Raw genomic sequence first — 25,443 nt, 5'->3', positions numbered from 1 at the left:
CCGCTTTGCCATCACATGACAATAACAATAAACGCGCATTTTGTGCGTATAATTGGAGTAAAAATGCACTGTCGAAGCAAAATACTTCCTGGCTCCCATCACTCACTAGAACATGTAACCAGAAAGAACGTAGAAGTGGATCAGTTAGCAAAATTAAATACACACCGTCATTCGCTCATGCCAACAAATATTATTGTTTCTGTTTTTCAATTTAACGTTGTATAATTTCAGATGGTATACGCACGCGACTGCTGCACCGATTTATACTTCTGTGTCTGATAGTGGTTACTTCCTTTGCGATGATGGTAATATTCATCTTTCTGATGGGCTTGCTGATGGCCCCCACGAATTCAGGTAGCAAAATGCAACACGTTACTTCCATGAACTCACAAACGAACTGATCGATTTTGCTTACAGATCCCAACCAGATACCCCTAGCTGGAAAAACATTCCGAATAGTTTACCGCCAGGAAACACATCCACAGCCCGAAAGCATATCCGAGAAGGTGCTGGAGAGCGTCCGGAATCTAATCGGACTCAGCAAAGAGCACAAATACCGTCGCAAACGCGGCTTGGAGCGGGAAAATCGCATCCATCTCGTGGATCACAACCAGCTGGATAAGGATGAAGAATCCGCGGAGGCCCGCGGCTTAGGCTTCGATGAGTTGCTGCAACGATTCGTAAGGACGAATCGATCATTGAAGATCGATTACCCATCGATGGGGGTGGATGTCGATCGACATAACGGCATCATTCGGGCATTGAGTAACCGGAGGAAACGCAGCACCGAACTGGACGGATTGTACAAGCGCAAGAGACGCTACGCGATAGAGTACGAAAAGCTGGAAAGTCAGTACAGCCGCTGCAAGAAGGCAACACCCCACGAGAAGGAGTGCGACAAAATTTACGACAAGCTGAAGAAACTTTCGGAAGAGATCAACAAGAATTTCCAGGAGATGACCAATTTGATAAAGGACTTCAAGGAGAAAGACAAGAAGAAGGATGGCGATTTGGTGCATGAGCTGGACGATAGTTTTCCGAAGAAAAAAGATAAAAAGAAGAAAAAGAAAAAGGATGATGATTCGAAGGAATCAGATGAGAAGGAAGAACGGAAAACTTACAAGAAAGATAAACCAGTGCTTGATGTTGAGGGTACAACTGAATCGCTTGCCAGCAGCAGTACCTTACCAAAAACTAACGAGACTACCGAGCTGGATGAAGCTATGGCAAGCGATTCAACGTCGCAACCCCCATCGACTACTTCTACACTGTCTGTTGGAACAACTGAACATTCAGAAGAGAATGCAACAGTAGCATATGATACAGCTTCAACTTCAACATTGATTTCAACAACGGATTCACACTCGGACCACGGTGAATCCACCGATCATTCTCTGGATGAATTGATCAAAGCAATGCGTTTGGCAGAGCAAAAAGGTACAACGACACGTGGCCCATACGAACCAGCCAGTCATCGTCCAGTCACGAAAGAATGCGTCACGAATCTAGACGAACTCCTGCAAACCGTTGATGAGTTCAAATCTGTCAACACTACGAAGAAAAATTGTACAAAAACAACAACGGAACCCACCTACCTACCTAGTGATCTACGGAATCTACACCAACAGCCGCCAAAAGATCAAGAGCAAGGCATGCAAACGGATGACATGTTCTCCAGTCACATTGGTCAACCTTCGCTCCCGATCCACGAAGACCTGGCCGGGGAAGCGCAAGCTGTTCATGAGTTCGTAATGGATCGTTCACGCAACCGTTTCCAACATAACCACGATCGCTCCTCCACCGAAGAGCTTCCCCAAAGTATTATCGATCCACCTAATGTTCAAATGAGCAATCCCGTTTCTCCTACCATCGCCGGTGATGCTTTTTTGAAGTTGTGTGATCAGGTGCGTTCCCAGAATCAACAGGACCCAATCAGAACCCTCACCAGCTATCGAAACAACTTCCAAGCGCAACAATACGGTGGACTTGGTCACACCAGCATACCCGCCTCTGGGGAAACCCTCAAGGCATCCTCGCAAATGATGTTCAACTCCGCCTACGCTGGCTACGTGCCGAACCACTTCTGCATCTACCAGATTCCCCCTGCGTACGGAGTCGTAAGACCGGTCTATCCTGGAGGAGGTCAAACCCATCCGGGAGGTAAGTTGCAAATGCTTAGCGGCTCGACTTACGCCGGACAACCGCAGTTTGTCCAGCCTAACCTATTGACCGATCTCAATCTCGAGTCGATCATTGAACCGCGCGTTGATATGGAAGGTGCGTGATACGAGCGGCAGTTCGGAACGTTACTCATTGCCTGCTTCTCTTTATCCACAGGAATCATCAATGTGCCGGTGAGCATTCAGAATCTTCCGGTGCGACGCAATATGGGTGAGCCGGACACACAGAACGCCCAACTTATCTGCAGCATTGTGCAGCAGAGCACTCCGCCGACAAATACCAACCTCCCGGTTGAACCGGTGACCGAGAGTATCAAAGATTCAGCGCTAAGGACGACCGTCCTTCTTGACACGTCAACCGACCCAACCGCTCAAAATGAATCGGACCATTCGGATTTGTTCCGAGCGCGGGGTCATCTTCGACGACACTGCGTAAGGGGTTGGATTCCTTGTGCCAACGGTCAACAGTGTATCCGAAGTAGCGAGTGGTGTGACTCAAAAACACATTGTCTGGACGGTAGCGACGAGAGACACTGTTCGTGTCTAACGCGTTTGTCGAAGAAACGTTTCTGCGATGGTTACATAGACTGTCCCTTCGGCGAGGATGAAATGGGATGCTTCGGGTGCGATAAATTCTCGTTCTCGTGTTTCAACAGCGAGGATGAGCACGGACAGGCACACAAATCGGGCCCGATGTGCTACACAACGATCGAAAAGTGTGACGGTTTCGACAACTGTTTGAATCGAAAGGATGAACTGGATTGCACAATGCTGGTGAAGGATTTGGGTAGTCCACTGGCGTTCGCGGTGGGCTATTCCGCCGGAATCCTGCACCGGAACCACAAGGGTAAGTGGTTCCCGGTTTGCGACAATCCGATCACTCTCGCAAGGGAAGCCTGCGAGCACGAACTTGGTCCCTTGGATCATGAACCACTGATCACACAACGCCAGGGACACTTGACGGGACCCTTCATCCAACAGAGTCCCCACAGTCAGCACGTTTTCCAGCCAGAGTTCACCGACACCTGCAATGGGATGTTCAATTACGTGAAGTGTCCTGTACCGAAATGTGGAACCAGCAAATTGAATGAATTCCCGAGCGCCCGTATTAAGATCAGAAACAAACGGAATGTTACGGACGATGAAAATGTGGAATCAGTGCGAATCGTCGGTGGTGTGGATGCTGAAGCGGGTGCGTTTCCCTTCATTGTGGCGATTTTCCGGGATGGAAAGTTTCACTGCGGTGGAAGTATTTTCAACGAACACTGGGTAAGTCGTGTTGCTTTTCTACCTGAAAAAAGAACTATCCAAAAAACAAAGGCTTCTTTCATTTCAGATAATCTCCGCTGCCCACTGTTGTGACAACTTCCAGAATCACTACTACGAGCTGCGCGCGGGTTTACTGAGGAAGAAGAGTTTTGCCCCACAGGTACAGGTGGCAAAGGTTACCCACATCATCGTACACCACGGGTATAGTGCGACCAAGATGATCAACGATATAAGCTTGATGCGTACGGAGCGCCCCTTCCATTACAATCGCTGGGTTCGGCCGATTTGTTTGCCCTCGAAGCACCGGACGACGGGTGATCGCGACTGGATGTGGGGCCCGAAGGCGGGTCATCAGTGCACTGTGACCGGGTGGGGTGCGCTGAGGGAGAGAGGAGGAATTCGTAAGTAGAATATTTTTTTGCTTTTTTTAAAACACGTTTGTTGAATGTGTGTTCTCGTTGTGATCGTCAATCTAAATTTTTTGACGTAGGATTACGTCTTTCGGGAACATATTGGGGTACAAATTGAAAATCGAAAATCGAGAACATCGTGAAAATTGTCCAATTTCAAACGCACATTGCTCAGTCATTTCTTGATGGATTGATGCAATTTTTGCGTCAATAGATTTCGGCACTCCATAACAATTTTTTGTTTTGAAGAAAATAATATATGTCATGAAACTAACTATCGAACAATTGAATAATCACAGCCCCTATCCTAACGGAAATACCCACTTCTGATTGGTCGAAATTGACGACACATGCGGCGGGTCCCTAACAGAGACATCAAAACCAAGCTGCCTGGGGGAAGTCGACATTGAAAATACATGAAAATAGGGGGCAGTGATCTCCGATTTATGAAATAAATCGTTCATCAGCTAATCGAATGCTTTTCAGCAGTTTAATATTCGATACGATTAATCACCCCAAATAATCGATTAATCGATTAATCGTCACACTGAGAGGAATAATTAGTTAGACTAATATTTCTCATTTGCTAGAAAGCCATCTAGAATCAAAAAAGTGTTCATTCCGCCTGATAATCAATTATTATCTTTTACGCTAAACTCGTAAACGAAGCTCAATTCGCGTTGACGGCATTGAGCTTCCCCGACGAGTTCAGGGGAGCGTCAAAGATAATAATTAAAGTTCAGAATGGAACTGCAGCGGCCGTACGTTTTTTTCTCTGGATCGATTAATCGACGAAAATTATTCGTTCGCTTCGATTATTGGTTGCGCAGTATTCGTTCGATTAATAATCGATTTCTGTAGGAAGTATTCGATTAATCGATTAATCAAACGATTATCGGGAATCACTAGTAGAGGAAACTTTTGTTCCTACCACAATGTGTTCCTCAACAGAGACATTCAAACCAAATCAGTTTAACGATGTAATTCTTCAAACATATCTGAAATCAACAGATAGCCTAACGGAATCCTACGTCAACTATGCGGTCGTGTCTCGGACACAACCCCTTAGTGACTTTTTTTTCTTCTAAATTTGGCTTCAAAAAATACATATAATCCCAAATTTTAACCCCCATTCCCTATTTTCAATCAAGATTTTAGTATGTTTGTAAAAAACAACATACAAATAATTCAACCGTCGTTCGGTCTTCAAATTTACAGACAAATTCATTTATGTTGTTAAATGACAGATTCGCAAGTACACTCATACCTCGCTATACGGCTATACGGCTCGCTCGGATCGGTTCCAAGCTTGTTCAACGAAAAGCCATATAGATTTTCGTTGAACAAGCTTGGAACCGATCCGATGGAGTTTGTATGAATTTGGAATAATTGATTCGTTATACGGCTTTTTTCTTAGCGGCCCAGGAACGTATCTAGGCCGTAAAGTGAGGTATGGGTGTAACATCATTTCGTCTTAATCAGCTATACTTAACCTGCAATGTGGTCACGCGTATTCTAGAGCTTGCCACTCGGAATGCATTTAAGGCGTGTTATTTGGCATAGAAATCTCAACTAATCTGTAAATAAAAATGGAAGGCCAAATGTGTTGGTAAGCGTAAAACCCGAGGAAGGAATGGTTCAATTTGAGTCATCTATATTTCGTTGTATTCGTCTCTTCCCGTAGATCAATATAGTGGAGAGAAAAATCGGAAAATTCGGAAAATTGAATTCCCATATGTTCTACAATTAGCTAAGCGTTGTTAGTCCATTTGATGTTGGCGCTAACGAAATTGATTTTTGTTCGAAAGTGGAAAAGGATTTTCAGACGGAATAACGCATTCCTATATCTTCTAGCTATATAAACAAAAATGGAAGGCCAAATGTGTTGGTTTGCCCTAAACCCGAGGAAGGAATGGTCCTATTTGAGCTGTCTTTATTTTGTAATATTCTCTGTATCAAACATGTATTCCATGCACCGGAGAAACATGTTATTTCCAAATGCTTGAAGAATCTTGAACGAGAATTGGGTCTGAAAATAATTTTATATTATAAGGACGAATTTTTGTAGAAGTACTAGACAATTTATAGTAAAAGGAAATTGTAGAGGGTCAAAGGGTAATGAATTAATGAAGAGTTCAGTGATTGGACACACTAACGTTCACTTAGTAAGAAAACGTGGATGTTTGAAAATATTCAAATCAAAAAATCTATTTTGGGAGGGGCGAAGTTCGTCGGGTCAGCTAGTTACAAATAATAATGATGCAAGTAAGACTTCGTTGAAGCGGCGAAGTTCCTCTAGGAACGTTAGTGCCATTTAAGAAAAAAAAGAGGATGTGTAACAATAACAAAAACCTTCAGAAATTATTACCTATTTTTTGCCGTAAGACTACGTCTTGCTGTAATGGTGGCAAATCAGAAAATACGGCACATTTTTATTAAATAGAAATAGCAAATGCACAGTTCGTTCTACGGATAATGTGGATCAAGAAAATATTGCAATTTAAGCTTTAACCGTCCGTTTTCAGTTTATCGACTATAGACTATTCCTGATTTAACAGTATTCACGATTCTTCCAATCATCCAGTTAGCGACCAGACGGCAGCGAAGTTTTCCGGATGGCCTTTCCCAAGGCCTAAAGTTCAGTTTTCCAAATTAGCCTTTTCAAGGCAAGGGGCGGATGAGCTGAGAAAGTTTAAAGTCTCTATAATTAAAACCATGAACACCATTATTCAAAACACAGTCTCGCTCTAGCTAGCAGACAGCATTCTTTCTTAATACTGATGTCAGACACCACTGTTTTCCTCGATAGAAATAAAAAATAAAAATGATATTGCACACATTGATGCAATATCGTCCGGTAGAGGCACCGCGTCGCTTTCCATGTCGTCTGGTGGTGAGTGTTTCTGTATTTTTGCACCACATCATTTTTGCATCTGTACTGGGCTGTGAGTTTAAAATCTCTAAAACAAATACGTTACGTTTAGGATGCAAGGGTTTGAGCGTTAATACCTCTCTGCTGGCTGAACGAAATGGTATGAGGAAAATAGAAGGTGTATGAGTGATGTTCGTTACATATTGACCCAAAAATGTTTTCCATTGCTCAAAAACTGCTACCAACCTATTTATATTTGGCTACCGTGCTGAACGGACGTGCAAAATTTTCCGTCTCAGAATCCATGTTATCACAATTTATCTATACTGGAAGAGGTTAAAATCTTTTTCATCTATAATTAATAAAAACATGTACTAAAATCTGTATCATGCAAAATATTTGTTGCATAGGAAATTCTATTTCATTAGAAATATAAAAGTTATTGCTCAAGCCGCTAATTACTCATTTATTAAACATGCTCTTACTGAACTTGGACTGGATACTATCGGTCATTGAAAGTTTTAGGCTACTCCATGTTGTTTAATGACATGTTCAGATCTCAAGATTCCGAAAAAAAATAATCTTGAATCACCCATCTTCAACTGCCTCTAAAAAATTATGCAAACTCATCGGTTCTTTCCATAGCCACCAAACCTTCGACTAAAGAGATATTTGAAAAATGTTGATGCTTTCGGAAAAAACAGGGAGTGGGTTATATCTATGGTATAACCGCAATGGTGACGTAGGACTATCGTTGATTTAGTGTTGTTGAATCTGAATCCATTCTGAATGAATGAATAAATGAATATTTGGGGGACTTCGAAAACGAGAGCGTTACGTTGGAGGTACAAGGTTTTATGCAGCTTATATTGGATACGAAAATATCCTACTGATGGGGAAGAATAATCTTCAGAAGCTTCCCTGCTAACTACACTTGATTGAAAAATCACAGAACCAAATGTATTTGGTCGCAGTGTTATATGGTTAGAAAACATTAAAATAAACTCTTTCGCTTGCATGTTATTTTCAATGCCAAGGGGAACTGGCAAATTATTTTGCAGCAGCGGTATCTTACCGGATTCTTCCCGAAGTCCACCACCAGTGGGTAATGCTAACTCGATAACCACCTGTTAATTGCACTCGATTGAAAAATCACAAATCCAAATGTATTTGGTCGCAGTATTATATGGACAGAAAACGTTAAAATAAACTCTTTCGCTTGAATGTAATTTTCAATTCCAAGGGGAACTGGCAGATTATTTTGCAGCAACGATCACTTCTTTCCGGATTCTTCTCGATAACCAGCAAACGTAAAGAGTTGCGCGCGTGTATGTGTATGTGTGTGGTTGCTCCGATGTCTCAAGCGGAACCAATTTTCGATGCTGGTATTCTCTCGGTCGTCTTCTCTTCTTCTGATGGATCGACTTTTCTGCGCTCCGTCACAGTCCCAAACAAACTGAATGCGTTTCAGGTTAGGTCAGGCCATCCAGCTCGTCCCAGCTCGTTCAACTCGTTCAGTAACGATGTTGTCTTGTCGATGTCCTCACGAAAAATGAATGCGTTTCATGGATAGAATGGTTTTGTATTATAGAGACTTTAAACTTTACAGTTCATTCGTCTCTAGCCTTGAGAAAGGCCCTTGGAACTCTACTCTAACTCCTGCATTACACCTCCACCCTCACTGCCTTGAGAAAGGCACTCGATCCCTCGCCGTCCAGCTCGTCCAGCAACGATGTTGTCCAAACGGTGTCCACACAAAGAATGGTGCGTTTCACCACCAGAATATCGCTTAAGTATGCTTTTTGTCCGTGACTGAATCGAAAGAAGGTGTGGTTTACGATGGCAATTTGGAAGGCAAACTAGAGGCGAATGAACTCTCTGAGTTTGAAACTTTCGGCAACTGAGCAATAATCGATTGAAAATTATATAATTTTCACGAAGCGAAACATTTTTCGTTTGGCGCGCATACAATATTGGATACGAAAATTTTCCACTGATGGGGAAGAATTATTCTCAGAAGCTGTCCTGTTAATTGCGATTGATTGAAAAATCACAAAACCAAATGTATTTGGTTGCAGTGTTGTATGGATAGAAAACATTAAAATAAACTCTTTCACATGAATGTATTTTTCAGTTCCCAGGGGAACTGGCAGATTATTTTTCAGCAACGATTGAATCTTTCCGGAATTTTCTCGATGCTGAATGACACCCAAACGAAGAGTTCCGCGCGTGTATGTGTGTGTGTGGCGGCTGCTCCGATCTCTTCCCGGGGAACCGTTTGTGGCATCACTCTCCTCCTGATGGATTCTCTTCTGGCCTAAGGTGCACAAACAGGCTCTTGGTGACACCGTTCATCCGCGCTTTCATGATAAACGAAAAACTTCACCACAACAGCGACAACATGCTCCAATCGCTGTTCAGTTATAACTGAGTGGATTTCCGAGCGGCGCTCGCTTATATACCGATTGGTGATTTCAATAGCCTGTTTTGAAAGCAATTTTAAGGCTATTGAAACAAGTTTTTGAATGTAAAAGTAACAAGTATATAACGCGTAGACATTTTATCTTTCGAATGAAGTATGTATCATACCATTTCGTTCAGTTGTTTAAAAGCTATTAACGCCCAAAATCTCGGTGTCCGGCGTAACGCTTTCGTTTTCGAAACTATGATTTTACACCCCGGTATAGAAATGAAAGACTACATAAGTAATGTATGAAGATGATGATGTTTTGAGTTATAGAGATCTTCTCAGACTTTCAGACTATCTCAGTACAATCGCCTGTAGCCTTAAAGAAGACCAACTTGTGAAACGAATCTAAACACACGGCCAAACACGAATGGGTAATTTTTCATTCAAACAGAAATATTCTCTGTATAAAAATCTCGTGCCACGATATTTGTGGTCGAACTCCTACGAAACGGCTCGAGCGATTATTATGAAATAATACGCAAAAAAGTTTTCAGACATGAGAATAGGTCGTAAACTATCTATCATACCGGCTAGAATACCGATTACCTTATGTTTAGTACTGATATGTGGTGTCCTATGCAGAAAAAAATCAATTTTTCGGAATAATTTATTTTCGGTTTTTTTTTATTTTTCTTCAAAACATATATATAACCACAAATTTTCACTCTCTTACTTCCATTTCCTATTTTTCCATCGTGATTTAAATATTTTTTATAAACAATATCCAAATAACAAATTACAAACAAATACAAAATTTGTTGAATGAAAAATGGCGTAACCTCAATTCGCCTAAAGCCTAACGCATTCATCAAATCACACATGCTCGGATTGCACAATGACACTTACAACATTGTCATCTATCATGATTAAACACCAAATGGAGAGCATGTGTGTAGATTCAATGCACATGTTGTTGAAGACGTTACTGGAATCATGGAAAGCGACTGCGACAGGGACGCGAGAAAGTGTGGTTCGAAATTGAAATAATAGTAGTACTTGCGTCATTCTTATTGACATTTTTATGTCAAGCAACAACGCCTTGAATGTATTCAGAATGACAAGCTCTAAGATATGTGTGACCATGAAGTGCAATTCAGAAGAAAATTATTTGTCGAAAAATCCCCCAACCATTATAAAGGGACAAGACGAATGTATTGCATAAGCATTTAACAACGAGATCCTGTCAAAGGTACTGCTTGCACTATAAACATCATTTTTGACGTGGGACTAAGTCTAACCGGAGTATATGGGGGGTAAAATGAAAACCTAAACACAGAACATGCAGGAAAAAAATGAAAGATTCCAAATGCTTATAATTGGAACATTTCTTACTGGATCGGAAAGATGTTTGCATCAATTGCTAGGGAACATTTCTACGCTTCTATCACAGTTAATAAAATGTTATTTTTCATTAGATAAACAATTAAAACACTGTGAAATGTCACGCGTTATCTAAACGCCCTAACTGCCTAGTTTTGATTGGCCCGATTTACGGTTTCCCGAACACAAACTTCAAAATCAATGTACCTGTGGGAATCCGCTTAGCAAATATACATGCAAATAGGGGGTATTTTTGTTCCAACCGAGCTGTGTTTCCCTAACACGGACTTCAAAATCAATGTGCCTGGGGGAATCCACCTTGCAAATACATGAAAGTCGGGGCTATTTTTGTTCCGACTGAAATGTGTTTCCCTAACACAGACTTCAAATCCATGGAGCGTGCGGGAATTAGCATTGCAAATATATGCAAGTCAGGGGCATTTTTATTCCGACTGAAATGTGTTTCCCTATCACAGACTTCGAATCCAACACAAACTTCAGAACCAAGGTGTCTGGGGAAATTGGCATTACAAATACATGCAATTCGGGGGCAGTTTTGTTCCGACTGAAATGTGTTTGCTAACACAGACTTCAAAACCAAGATGTCATCATACCAAACGTAAATAGACTGCCATTAAATTTACTTGTAGCATAATCTATCCACTATCCACATGCATGAATTGACCTCACATGGCATCATACAGTCTTTTTACTCACAAAGCAAATACATTGAATTCAATTGAATTGGGAAATTGTTTCATTCAATCAAAAATAAAATCAATACAAACAAATGATTGCTATGCTAAGATAGTCCCACGTCAACCTTGCGGTTATATCATAGATATAACCCACCCATTTTCATTTTGAATCAATATTCATGAACATGTGGTTAGACACAATCACTCAATCAACACACAATCAACAACACAATCAACAGAAGCGGCGTAAAAATGAACCATTCATTTGCGAAACACTATCATGAACAACGTCGACACAGCCTTCATTATTGTCGTACTAAAACACAATACATTGTCATGATATTACAGCATGTATTTGGGAAAAGGTAATGGATTTTCAGGTAGAATAAACACGCTTTTGAAACAAAAATCACATATTAAAATTAACTTTAACGTATCCAATATTTCTAGTTCTATGTAAAAGAGTATCACATTAGCTTCAGTTGGGGTAAAATCTTCGCTAAATTCTAGGAAGGGATCATTCAATTCTAACCGTCTTTATTTTGTTGTAATCGTCAATCAACATTACAAAGAGAAAAAGCAAACATTTTTGGAAAACTTTGTAGGAAAATGGCAGAACATTGTGATAAGCATTGTTAGTCCATTTAATGTTTGCGTTAATAGAATTCATCTTGGTTTGAAAATGGTAATGGATTTTCAAGTGGAGTAATACAATCATCTAGCTTCTATCTTCTGTATCAGGAGTGGCCAAAGCATCGACTGCGAGTGCCTGGTCGCCCGCGTAGTCATTGCAGTGGCCTGCCTGTCTGGTATAGACTCTTCGTGTACAACCTTAAAAAGAAAAGTTACTATTTTTGAAGACCACCAACATACTTTTAAATTACAGGCAGCCCGCAGTGCTGCTAAGTTTGGCCATCACAGTGCTATATAAAAATAGATCACCTAATATGTTGCTAAGCGCAAAACTCAAGAGCGAGTCGTCCGATTTGAGCTGTCTTTATTTTATTGTATTCGTCTCTGCGTATGGATCAATGCTACGGTGAGAAAAATCGGAAAACTTTGAAGGAAAACGGGAAAATTCGGAAAATTGAATTCTGAAGTATCATCATAGACGTCGTTGTTAGTCTAACACGTAGATCAATTCCGTCAACGCGAATTTCAAGCGTTGACGGAATTGATCTTCGTGTTGCGTTGGTGTGAAGCGTGAATGGTGATGGATTCTCAGGTAGAATAACATACTTCTAAACTAAAAATTATGAATGCAAATTTACTTTTTCGTATCAAATATGTATTCCATATAATGAAGAAACATGTGTTTGGCAAATGGTTAAAGAATCTTCAAAGAGAATTGTGTTTTATAATAGAATGAGAAGATTTTGAAGAAAATTTATAGAAAAAGAAATTTCTAAAATGACCAATTGATTGAACCCAAGATCTTGTTTAGTAAGAAAATGTGAGTGTTCGAATGTATTCATATTAAAAATCTATTTTAGGCGGGACGAAGTTCGCCGAGTCAGCTAGTAGCTCTATATGGAAAAGTACTACAGAGACCTTCTAGCAATCAAATGAAATCTGTTTGATTAGGTTAATTGGATTCGCTATTGAGTTGGTTAACAAAATTGTTTTGTTAGTTTACAAAAGGTTTGGAAAAACAGAAAGAAATCGATTTTTTTTTCTTCCCCATAGTTTTGTCAACTACATCTGCACACACCTAAATGAAAATATGTTCGAAAGATATTGCAAAACTTGAAAATTGAAGCTTTTAAATGATATACAGTGTGTAAAATTCGTCTAAACGCTGTGCCTTATTTTCGTGCTTTAGTAAGTCAACAAACAAAAATTGATCCACAGCAATTGCAAATGTTGATCCCTCCAAAACATCGTTTATTACAGTATTGCTTTCAATTATAAGACCTTATTTTTATTCTCTTTTTATCTCGTTATTCCATCTCTTTTCTTTTGTTTTTCCATTTCTATCTTTTCCTTGGCTTCTTCGAGGTTTTCCACACATTTACCATATACAGTAGAACCCTGATTATCAGCGGAATAATCTGGCAAGGTCACCGTGGATAATGAAAATTGCGAACAACGCATTAAATGACTAAAAAGGACTAACGAATGACTAAAAAAGAGCAAACACGGAAAAAACATGTTTCAGCATAAAAACTATGTTTTATCAATACGGAAAACATTAAACAATCCATCTGTATGGTCTTGTACACCAGTGCTCAGATAATGTGGAAGCCATGATTATTTATTTATTTGTTTATTTATTATGCTTGCTTACGATATTAGTCCTACAGACAGATTAATTAATCCTATTTTAAAATACGTATTTAAATTATTCGATAACAATGACAACCTTTTTTTCTACAGACGAAAATTTACATCAAGCTGTTCTTCACAGATTACTTTTTTGTTTTTATTTACAACTCATTAAAATTTAAAGTAAAAATATAGTTTATCAATCATACAGGACTGTCCATCTTTCCCCCTCTGTCCGTCTTCTCCTAATTTGTCCTATAACTTGTTATATCTCGAGAACGATCAGTCCTAGGATAAAACGTTGCATGCAGTTTTTCATGTAATCGCATGTAGATTCCATTTATTATATTACCTTTTTTGAACAATTACGATTTCGCAGAGTATTGAAATTTTACAAATTTCTGAAAATTCAAATCTCCATTTTGGTAAGGCCGACACAGCACCAGTATACGCCAATTAAATTGGTCAATTGAACGGGGTTTGTAATAAAAATATTTGGAAAAATATCGAAGGGGTCATGTTTTGAGCTATGAAAATTGTTAAATTTCAATTCAATTTTTGAGTAAGATTTTTTTAACGGTGTTTTTATGTATTTATGTTTCTTCTTGAATGGCGTTAACGTTCCCTGTGGAACCTTTGCCGTCTCAACGCATGCATTAACTAGCGTCATTCATTAATACTTAGTTGAGATTTCTTAAGCCAAATAAACACGCCTTGCATGTATTCCGAGGGGCAAGCTCTAGAATACGCGTGACCACAGTGCAAGTCGGAAGAAATTTCTTTGATGAAAAATCCCCCGACCAGAACGGAAATCGAACCCGAACTCCCGGGCATGATAATGTGAGAGGCTTATCACTCGGCCACGGGTGCACGGGTGTATTTATGTTATTGTTTCTAAATATTTCATTCATTTCCCAACAACTTTGCTGTATATCATATTTCTCGGACATCTGAATTTGGGGTTACAATTTTTTTAAAAATAATGTACAAAGTTTAAACAACATCTGAGAAGATCGAGGCAGAGGCCGGTTGATTCGGCATGGAATTGCTTTTTGAATAAGCACGCTGTTATTTTTTTCCCGACGCTCCTACTCTATTTATTTTAACACCTGTCAATTTAAACATTAAATTTATTTACTAATTAATCTCATTCCAGCTGACCATTTGAAGGAAGTTTCTGTACCAATCCTGAGCTACTGCAAGCACAAAAACGACCGCGAAGGCATGGAAATCTGCGCAGCGACCGACGGAGGCGGTTTCGATGCCTGCCAGGGTGACTCCGGGGGTCCGTTCATCTGCCCTAGCCATTCCGATCCCCACGAGTGGTATCTTGCCGGGGTGGTAAGCCACGGAGAGGGCTGTGCCAGGGCAAACGAACCCGGTGTGTACACCCGGGTTGCACTGTTCATAGACTGGATTCGCTCAAAAACTCACGATCCGCTGCCAGCTGTAACGACCTCGCTGAGCTGTCCCGGATTCCACTGCTCCTGGGGAGCTCCCTTCTGTTTGCCGGCCTCGAAGCGATGCAACGGACACGTGGAGTGTCTCGGGGGTGAGGATGAGAGCGACTGTCCGATGGATAGCCTGCTGGGAGTTATGATGGATGCGGTTGCGAATGAGACAGCCACCGGGAATAACTCTTCATTGAAGGTAGCAGATGCTACAGCAACGAGTACATCGACGATTCCAATCGATATAATCCCAACTGTAGCTACAGTTGTATCTACCATAAGCTCAACTTCAGTAAGTTCGCGTGAGATATCCACCAAAGCTGCTGTCAATGGCTCTCGCGAGGCAGATGCGAACAGTGAAGTGGAAATCGTTGGAAGCGCTAAGTTGTCATCGTTCGCCGATAGCGTAAGCTCTACGACAATGTCTCAAAGTACCTTGGAGACATTACACACTGTTAGTGAAGAACCCACTACAAGTCCTTCAACTGTGTCCCAGAGTACCGTACGCGTAGAAACGGTTACGAAATGTTCAACAAAGGTCCGAAATACAACGGAAGCGTTGAGTACTGTCAGCGAAGAACCCATTTCGAGTGCAACGACAATAGCAACAACATCCAGCGAACCGATTTGGACCCTAGCGAATAAAACGATGTCGGAAGTGAAACATTTCTTCACGGATCACTTCCGGTCTGGTACAAATGACACCGGCCTCAACCACACCGCTGATGCTCTTGGGGACGACATGGAACACGGTGCATCCAATGTGCATCTGGCAACCGAACCCGCACACGAGCATCCGTTCTTCCGTGAACTTGTCGATATGGAGGATACGAAACAGAAAACACTCAATCGATTCCGCATAGCGACACATAACCTTCACACGTCACTCAGTAATCGATCGGAGCTGACGCTGAACGAAACCAGTCGGTACAGGCGATTCGTGTGTAAAAAGTGAGTCAATCGGTGGTTTGGTTGAACCCAAAGAGCTATGAGTAACAATGAGTGTTGTATCATGTTTGTTTTTAGGATCCACCAAACGATCAATGTGGCTCACCACTGCGACCGGGTGATCGACTGTGAGGATGGGACGGATGAGATGAGCTGCACGTGCCGAGATTACCTGCGGGATAAGTACAACTTTTTGATTTGTGACGGAAAAACCGACTGTTGGGATCTCACCGATGAGTTGAACTGCTGTATGAGTGACTGAGTGGGTGTGTTGAGTGTGATGAGATTGATGAAAATGTTTTCTCCGCATCATTTCAGTGCAATGCGGTGCAGGGAAGTACCCCTGCCGGATGAGCAATGTTTGTATTGATGAGAAACAACTGTGCGATAGTCATCCGGATTGTCCGCTCCATGAAGACGAGCTGGATTGTCGTGAGTATCCGAATTAATTTTTGTTGTGTTTTTGCAAACATGGTAGCTGAACCGCATCCCGAAAAGAACCGTAAGGCTTGCCCTGTTATTGTGATTAAACCAGTTGAATCTTCGAATCATAATGACGATACTAGAAAATTTTTAAAGGAAAATCTTGATCCAAGAATCCACAAAATCAGTAAATTGAGCAACGGGAAAGACGGCTCGATTATAGTTGAGTGTGCGGCAGGAGATAACATAGAAAATGTGAAAAATAGCAATGAAAACAATCTGGGTGATAAGTTTAACGCTGTTGTTTCCAAACCAGCGAAACTAAGATTAAAAATATTGGGAATGAGTGATCGATATTCCTCAGATGTTTTCATTGACTTGTTAAAAAGCCAAAATGATGACATCACGATTCGAGATGTTGAAATTATTGCGGAATATGAAAATCCATGTTTGAAGTACAACAAATACAATACAATTATTGATATAAATAATGACACTTGTGGATGTCTGATGACTGCACGAAAAGTAATATAGGATGGGATGTATGTTCACTTGTTAAGGCCATTAATGTTCTGCGTTTCTTCAAGGTGGAGGATTCGGGCACAAGAGCACAGATTGTCAAACTTAATTTAAATGTGTAAATTTTAAATGTCAATGAAAACTGGACATAAACCATCCAGCATATAATACACCGTGTCCATTGTATCGGAGACTATTAGAAAAGAAAAAAAAACAACATTTTTTCCAGTAAATATCAATCCAAGGAAAGTCAATGGGATAGGAAATAAGAAATAATGTACTTCAATATAGCTGAGCTTGCTAAAAATTATGTTTCAATGTGCAATAATGTGAGAAATTTCCGCCCACGACTAGTATTTCTTTCGAAAACTTATATTGTTGATGATTTGTTTGATCAATACCGTTTTGTCTCAAATTCCGAATAGTCTCAAATTCCGAACACTTTATTTTTAAATGTAAATTTACTGAACTTTAAAATTACAAATAATTGAACAATAAAAACCAAGATATTCTTTGTGGTATAGGCTTCATTTTAACATCATTCACAGGTATCGATAGTGCCTATAACTTATAATACTAAGTATTTGCAAAAAAATGGGTGGGTTATATCTATGATATAACCGCAATGTTTACGTGGGACTACTTTAGCGTAGCAATCATTCGTTTGTATTGATTAAATTTTTGATTGAATGAACAATTCCCGAATTTGATTGAATTCAATATATTTGCTTTGTGAGTAAAAATATTGTATAATTCCATATAAGGTCAATTCATGCATTGTGATAGATTATGTTCTTTGTTACAAGTAAATTTAATGACAGTCCTTTTACGTTTGGTATGATGCCTAGGACAAATTATGGGAATGGATGAATTATCAAACGATTATTTTATTTTACGTTTCCTTCTGAAGTTTGCACCTCTCAAGTGTACGTATTTCTTGAACCGCGAATTTACTTGATTTGATGAACTTCAGGAACTCAGTTCCGATTTTGACATGTACATTGAACGCAAATTGTTTAATCAGTAGGCGTTATCGTAGCAAACGGTTATGAAGGCATATCCTTCAATGTAATCTTGATAACCGAGCCAAAGCGTTGTGTTCGTACCTGCTTTTGTAATCCGTGTTAGGAATACACTTTTCGGAGTGCAAAAAAAAACATACGAGTGCAGAAGTACCCCCGGAAGACCGTTTCAAGGAAACATATTCTAGTTTGCACAAAGGCAAGTGAGTACAAAAATACTCGCAGTTTGCATTTATTTGCTGAGCCCATTTCCCCAGATATCTTGGTTTGAAGTCTGTGTTAGGGAAACACATTTCAGTCGGAACAAAAATGCCCCCGACTTACATGTATTTGGAATGCCAATTACGCCACGCTCCATGGATTTGAAGTCTGTGTTAGGGAAACACATTTCAGTCGGAACAAAAATACCCCGGACTTTCATGTATTTGCAATGCCGATCTCTTCAACGCTGCTTGGGTTTGAAGTCTATGTTAGGGAACTCATTTCGGTGAGAAAAAAAGTCCCCATACTTTCATGTATTTGCAATGCCGATTTCCCCAAGGCTGCTTGGTTTTGATGGCTGTGTTTGGGAAACCGTCGATCGGGCCAATCAAAATGAGGCAGTTAGGGTGTTTAGATAACGCTTAACATTTTACAATTATTCATTTGTTTAGCTAATGAAAAATAACATTTTATCAATAGCGATAGAAGCGTAGAAATATTCCCTATCAATTGATGCAAACATCTTTTCGATCCAGTAAGAAATGTTCGAGTTATAAGCATTCGGAATCTTTCATTTTTTCCTGCATGTTCTGTGTTTAGGTTTTCATTTAACCCCATATACTCCGGTTAGACGTAGTCCCACGTCAAAAGTGACTGCCAAAACAAGCGATAAAAGGTTTGTGTTAGCAAATTCAGAATTTGAATCAAGTTTCAAAGCACAAAATCCAAATTCTTGGGAGTAGGGGAAAAGGAGGGAGCTCGGACCACCTAAGTAAATCGCCGAATATTTCCAAACCAATACGGTCTAAACCAAAAATGTCACATTGTATACTGAGCTATACTTGTTTTCTCTCAATCAATAATGTTTAATCATTATATCAAGCTTCAAACTACCAAATATATCATAAAATAGAAGAGATGATTTTTGGACATTGAAATTTGATGCGGGGTGATTTGGTCCAGTGTGTGTTTCATCGAAAAAAACATACTTATGTTTATGTAAAGTATTTCCAGACCAAAAAAATTCGATTGACACCATCTCGAATTCTGCATGAAACATTACACTGTTGTACGAGCATTTTCACATACTTTCGTTGTTGGTCAAAGAAAATCCGTTCTGAATTGCTCTTTCAAGCTTCGTCTTCTTCCTACGTTTTCTGCCCATCCTCTTTTTGTAATTCCGTAACATCTGGAATCAATTAGATCAAAGAAAAGCCTAAAACCTGTAGGACCAATTCACCCCACAGAAACGTGTTCATGTCACCCCACACAACATGCAAAAATTAAAATGCAATCAATTTCATTTATTGTTATCAAAATTACAGTTTCGCTGCATCAAAATGTTCCTCTTCTGTAGGCGAACAGAGGTTTACTGCATAATTAACCAAAATGTTTGTTTAATCAGCGGGAAAAACCTTAAAACCACGATCGGAAAACTCACATTTTGATAATCAGAGTGCTTGTTGTGTCCATGCTACCATTTCCTTCGCCCTGTCGAATTTTACCAAAGTTTTTTTACGTTAGTTACATACGGTTCAATAATAAAAGAAAATGACATTATAAAAAATCCAAGTTGAGGCGTTCTTTTTGAGATAAAGGGGTGGTCCAAATCACCCCGTATGTCCAACTCACCCCGTGTTACCCTATAGTATTTTTGCTAAAAAGAATAGCTAATTGACTTTAATTTGATATATCGGTCTAGCAGCTCAAAAGTTATTGTTTAAATAAAATTGCATTTTTGCTGTTAGGAATTTGTGACAAATGTAATCAAATTTTTTTTTAGTTTTTCACTATGAATATTATTTTATGGTGGAAAAATGAAAGGAAAGGTTTTATTGTATCCAAAAACTACCTCAATTTTGTGAAATAGTACCATTTTGAGTAATGAGACACTGTTTAATTACCAACAAAGATTAAGTGTTCGGAATTTGAGACAAAACGGTGGAACCCAAGTTACAAAGTTGCTTTTTGCCTGTCACCTCCAGACATAGTTTCATTGACTGCAGTAAATTAAATGTAATTGCCGGTGAGTTCAATATCGATTGACTCAACGTGCAGAATTCGAAACAACTATATGATTTTTATAATTTGAAACAGACCGTGGCTGAAGTTACGAGAATTAAAAAAAAACAGTAGAACTTTGATCGATCGCGTTTTTCCCAATTTTGATACAGTTCACTTTTTGGCAGAGGCAAAATTCAAAATAAAGGATCATTAGATCATTTTTGTGTATATATAATAATATAATATACAATAAAAGTTTTTTTTTGTAAATAAAAAAAGGACTAATTTTTTTTCTCAGTGTATTTTTTCCACGTTTGGACATCAATACTCTATAACTCTTTCTAAGACACTATTTCGGTAGGAATCATAGTTTTTGAGATATAATTATCAAATATTGCTCTCACTAAAATCGATACGCCGTTTTCAAAAGTTACACTTGAGTCACAAAATTCCCAAATGCTGTGGAAAACTCATATTTCCTCCAATCCGAACGGAATACAAACTTTCGTTCGTATCAAAAATACTCATGTTTTGTCATTTGTCGAATTCAATGGAATGGTTGAATACAGATCAATTTGTATAATTCGAACAGTTGGTGATCACCATCTCAGATAGCAGTGAAACGTTGTGAGTGTAAAAACTTTCTGAAAATTTATTAATTTTGGTCAAAAAATGAAATATAGGAAATTATTTTATTTTCATTATTTTTATAACAAAATGCAAATTTTTTCAACACTGCAAAAAAATTTTAAAAGTTTCCTTCATTTTCATTTCGTTTCATTTCTAAATTCATTTTTCTCAAAAACGTAATTATAAGGGAAATAGTTTTCCAACAACAAGTTTTTCATGTTTACTTTGAAAATTTACAACTTAGCAATATAGTGTATTCGACCAAGTTTTAGATCTTATTAAAATATGACGTTATATAATATATATAGTTTCGGGAATATATGGCATTTTTGTATGGAGACTACTGAAAAAATAATTTAAACTCTTAACCAGTGTTGCCACATTTTTATCTGTACCAAATGGGTAAAAAATCTTTCTCATGTGTTCTTTTTTTTAAAAAATCTGTAGCATCGAAAATATTCGCTGTAGAGAAAAACCTATTTTATTAGCATGAAAAAAATGCTAATTTATTTACTACAAATACTACATTTACATTTGCAAGCCATTCGTGTGTTTGATGATGCTTGTTCGGATAAAATTTAAAAACGATTAAAAAACGTCCAGATAGTAGCTAACTCATAGCTTTAAAGCTGCAATGTATTTTTGATATAAATTCAATGCTTACAATAATATAAATTTTACTTACATTGTCTATGAATGTTTTCTACTCATCACATTTGCAGAGTTGAAAGATATTTATTTTTCCTTGCAGAAATCAGCTGGTATCGACAATGTCAACGCAAATGTGATACAAGATTGCTTTTATGTTACTGGTAGGCTGACCAAACGCATCGTTTCGAACGGGACAGTACCGTTTTTCGAGCACTTGTCATCGTCCCATCTTTTCATCAATTTATATCCTTTTTTTGAGTACAAAAAAAAATACTTGTGATATTGTTCATTTTTACCACGCTTTTTTCGAAAAGCCATACCTGAAGTTATGATTGTTTCCATCAGATATTAGTTAGTGACCTTTCAAACATTTTGACGTAGAACTACGTCTTTCATTAAGAGTGCCAAATCAGAAAACAAGTCACGTTTTTATGAAATAAAGTTAATGTTAATAAGTATTTTTGCCGCGAACAGATTTCGACGATTTACATACCAAACAACTCGGAAATTCCCTATGATTTGTTTTTTATGCTATTATTACAATCCCCTGATGTGTAAACGGTTTAAATTGATGAAAACTAGATGCATTTCAGTTTTCCCATACATTTGTGAGATTCTCTACCCATGCCGTCAATAACGAGCAAATTATCGGCGATCAACGAAGGGGAATGATTTAAAGTCTCCGTGAACAAAGAAAAGAAGAAGAAGAAGCAGAACGAAGGGAAACATTTGCCTAGAGCAGTGGTGGCCAAACTTTTGGGCACTACGGGCGACTAATTGTTCAAATATTAGGCTGCGGGCTACCAACGTTGACTGCATCAAAAAGTCATTAGAAAATGATTTTAATACTAGACAATAAAACAAAGTTTGAACTAGGATTGGGCGATCATGCGATATTCAGAAGATCGATCTTTTCCTCTCCGATTTCCGTTTTTTTTTAATCGATCCTTTGTACTGCATGAAATTGCGAGAATCGATCTTTTCGATATTTTTGATCGTAGAAATATTTTTGAAAATTTGTTTTTTAATGAACATTGATTTTGACCGTTCAAGTTTGAGGGTAGCGCTCCTATAGGGATCATCTTTTAACAAACGATTTCGTCTTTCGGGAATATATTGGGGATATAAACAGCCATTCCATGTCAAACCCATATGGTGGTTTTCAGTTTTTCGTGGGAAGTGGAAATTTTGTTGTTTGTCCCAAACCATTAGACCCGTATTTTTTATTTTTTTGTTAGGGTGACCATTTCCATTTTAGGATGGTCCGAAATTTTTCCACTTTTTTCAAAAAATGACATTTTTCAAAAATTCATAACTTTTGAACTACTGAGCCGATTTAAATGATCGACATATCAAATTAAAGCCAATTAGCTGATCTTTTTTTTAATTTTCAAAATTTTAATTTGGTTTCGTTATTAATGATTGTATTTGTTTTTTTTTTTTAAGTTTTCATGGTTTCAGGACGCTAAAATAATTCATATTTTTTTTGGAAAGCTGAGATTTTTTTTACATAACATATCTTCAAACCAGAGAGGCGTTTTTTTGATTTTTAAAAGTTTACCGTAATTATTTCGTAATTATTCATTGTATTTATTATTTATAGTTTTCGTGGTCTCGGGACCAAGGGCGCTATATTTTTTTATATTTTTTATTGAAAGCTGAATTTTTTTTTCACATAACATATCTAAAAATCAGAGAGGCTCTTTTTTTAATTTTTGAGTTATGATTTTTCAAAGTTAGAATGTTATTTGCGCAGGTAGCTTAATGGGTAGAATTTTTTTTTTTGAAAAAAGAGGAAAAATCTGATTTTTCGGACCACCCTAAAATGGAAATGATCACCCTAACAAAAAAATTTAAAAAATCCGGGTATAATGGTTTGCGACAGGAAACAAAATTTCCACTTCCCACGAAAATTATATCGGTTTGGCATGGAATGGCTGTAAATTGAAGAAATTTAGATACTATCAATGCTCATTCATTTTTGGATGGATTTAGAAAATGGTTTCGAGTTTCGAAATTTATCATGTTGTGAAAACATGCACAAAGGACAAAAACATCCAATTAGAGAATCATATCAAAACATCCGATTATTCGTATTGTATTACAGGTCTGCCCAATTGGCTAGATGTCCAATTAGGGGTGAACCACTTTTTCTAATTAAATGAAAATCATTGATTCTCGGTCTGTGAGACCAATTAACCAATTAACAAGATGTATAAGAACTATCTATCGGATATGTTAGCCCCTATTATGTAAATTGGGTCGAACGATCAATTCGACCCCTATAACTATCACTGTCATTATGTATAGAATAGATATAATCTTATCGAATTGAGTTCTTTCTCGAGCGTCGGCGAATTGTATATTTTGAAACTTTACCGCAATGTTTCCTAAAGCAAAGCATCAGGAATGCAACAAGCAAACCAAATGGCTCGAAAAATTATGCCGGCATCTTCCACCCGACTGTATCTATAACAGTAAAATAGAGCTAACAAGTAAAACTCTGAATTACATAAGAGGGTCCAATATTTAATTTTAAAATTTATAATTTCTCATTCATCACTGTTGTTCTACTCATGACTATGTTTCTTGAAAAAAATAATCTGCACATATGATTCTCGTTACTTAAAATTTACTTTTGAAATTAAAATGACAATACTTCATTGAAACTCGCGAACGCAGTCTTCAAAAGCGAAGTTTTCTTCGAAAGTTTGGTTTTTATCGATTTTTAAAACCTTGTGCCGGATGTTTCCAACATTTTCAATTGGTCGTTTAACAAATTGTTGAAATTATTCCTAGTGACAATTTTTTACTTCATTAGAAGTGGTCGAACAACTGGATGAGTTAATATTAAAGAACTAACAACCTGAAAAAAATAAAACCGAATCTTTAATGAAGAAATATCTACTCTTACAACTAATTTGTTTTATTGAGGTTAGCATAAACACCTAATAAAGTGATCACCACAAGAGGTGAAAAGATATTTATTCCATTGCATTTGGAGGTGACACTATCCTAGACCAGCTGTCGGGCGCCTAGGAATACCTACGCGGGCGACCGGTAGACCGCGGATCACCGTTTGGCCATCACTGGCCTAGAGCATAAACATTAGATCTCGCTGAGTCAAACTTGCTTAGGGGCGAATGAACTGAAAAGTTTAAAACCTCTTTAAAACAAAGAACAGAACAGGCAAACGAACTTTGCAAGAAATCGCGCAGGATTTTGTTTGGCGAGACAGTAACAACGGCATAAATAAAAACCAACCGCACACAGTTGCCTCAGGTTAAAAGTGAACAACAGGTGATATTCATTTGGCTAAAATGAAATTCAATTCTGACATCTTGAATAATCAAGATGAAAATGACACTGGGTGGAAAAATAATCTTCAAAACATATTGAAGAACAAAAGTTCATTTGCTCATATTCACTAGTTGTCTGGATCTGTCATTTTGATTTTCGTTTGGAATATATAGGATTTCGATCCAACCGAAAATCTATGCATTTGAGCTTAGCGAAGATGATTTTTTTTCAACACTGGTTTCAACACTACAGTGAAATACAATTATCAGATAGTTACGACGAGGTGTTTATGTAATGCGGCAGATCTCAGAGTAAATCTCTAGTGGAAACTTTGAGATATCGGGTTAGATTCCCGATCAATCAATGATTTGTTTTCTCAGTTTTCGTCTACTTCGGTGTTCTTTTGATAGTTAATTTATGTCTGCAACAGAACCAGTCCGTTCCAATGCAAATTTGTTCTCTACGTCTATTGTAAAATCATAATATTATCTTAATGAAAAATCGTCCAGCTCAAACCTTCGTATGGGTATGAGGTGCGACCATCATCTTCATCATCATCATCATCATCATCATACTCTTTATAATATTAACATTGAAAAAATCCTTTCCAGTCGCCCTTACCGATGGTCATAAAATTTACTTCGATGCGAATAATCTCTCAATGTTCAAATACGAGGGTCTGGTGACAAGAAACACAAGAGGAACTTGGAATGTAGTTTGTGATGTGGAGGTCACCAATCGCACAGCCGATTCTGTCGGGAAGATATGCTCTTTTCTAGGATTTGCGTATGTTGCGCTCTTAATAGTTAG

General features: G+C 38.3%; 2 protein-coding genes across 3 annotated transcripts in view; one reads left to right on the top strand and one right to left on the bottom strand.

The window, feature by feature from the left end:
- Positions 1 to 25,443, bottom strand: part of LOC129770993 (putative alpha-L-fucosidase) — a 442,537-nt gene that overhangs the window by 317,363 nt on the left and 99,731 nt on the right. The window lies entirely within an intron of this gene.
- LOC129770991 (serine protease nudel) overlaps positions 1 to 25,443 on the top strand; it is a 56,477-nt gene that overhangs the window by 28,892 nt on the left and 2,142 nt on the right. Inside the window, exons 2-9 of one of the 2 annotated variants that reach the window (XM_055774217.1) lie at positions 232 to 354; positions 418 to 2,160; positions 2,338 to 3,449; positions 3,517 to 3,850; positions 14,641 to 15,886; positions 15,962 to 16,131; positions 16,202 to 16,315; positions 25,245 to 25,419. In XM_055774217.1, the coding sequence (XP_055630192.1) occupies positions 232 to 354; positions 418 to 2,160; positions 2,338 to 3,449; positions 3,517 to 3,850; positions 14,641 to 15,886; positions 15,962 to 16,131; positions 16,202 to 16,315; positions 25,245 to 25,419 (5,017 nt within the window). Of the gene's footprint in view, positions 1 to 231; positions 355 to 417; positions 2,278 to 2,337; positions 3,450 to 3,516; positions 3,851 to 14,640; positions 15,887 to 15,961; positions 16,132 to 16,201; positions 16,316 to 25,244; positions 25,420 to 25,443 lie in introns of both variants that reach the window. The other variant, XM_055774216.1, reaches the window with a different exon arrangement.

Source organism: Toxorhynchites rutilus, chromosome 2 (genome assembly GCF_029784135.1).
Source record: "Toxorhynchites rutilus septentrionalis strain SRP chromosome 2, ASM2978413v1, whole genome shotgun sequence".
NCBI lineage: Eukaryota > Metazoa > Arthropoda > Insecta > Diptera > Culicidae > Toxorhynchites > Toxorhynchites rutilus.
This window is presented reverse-complemented; position numbering and strand designations above follow the sequence as displayed.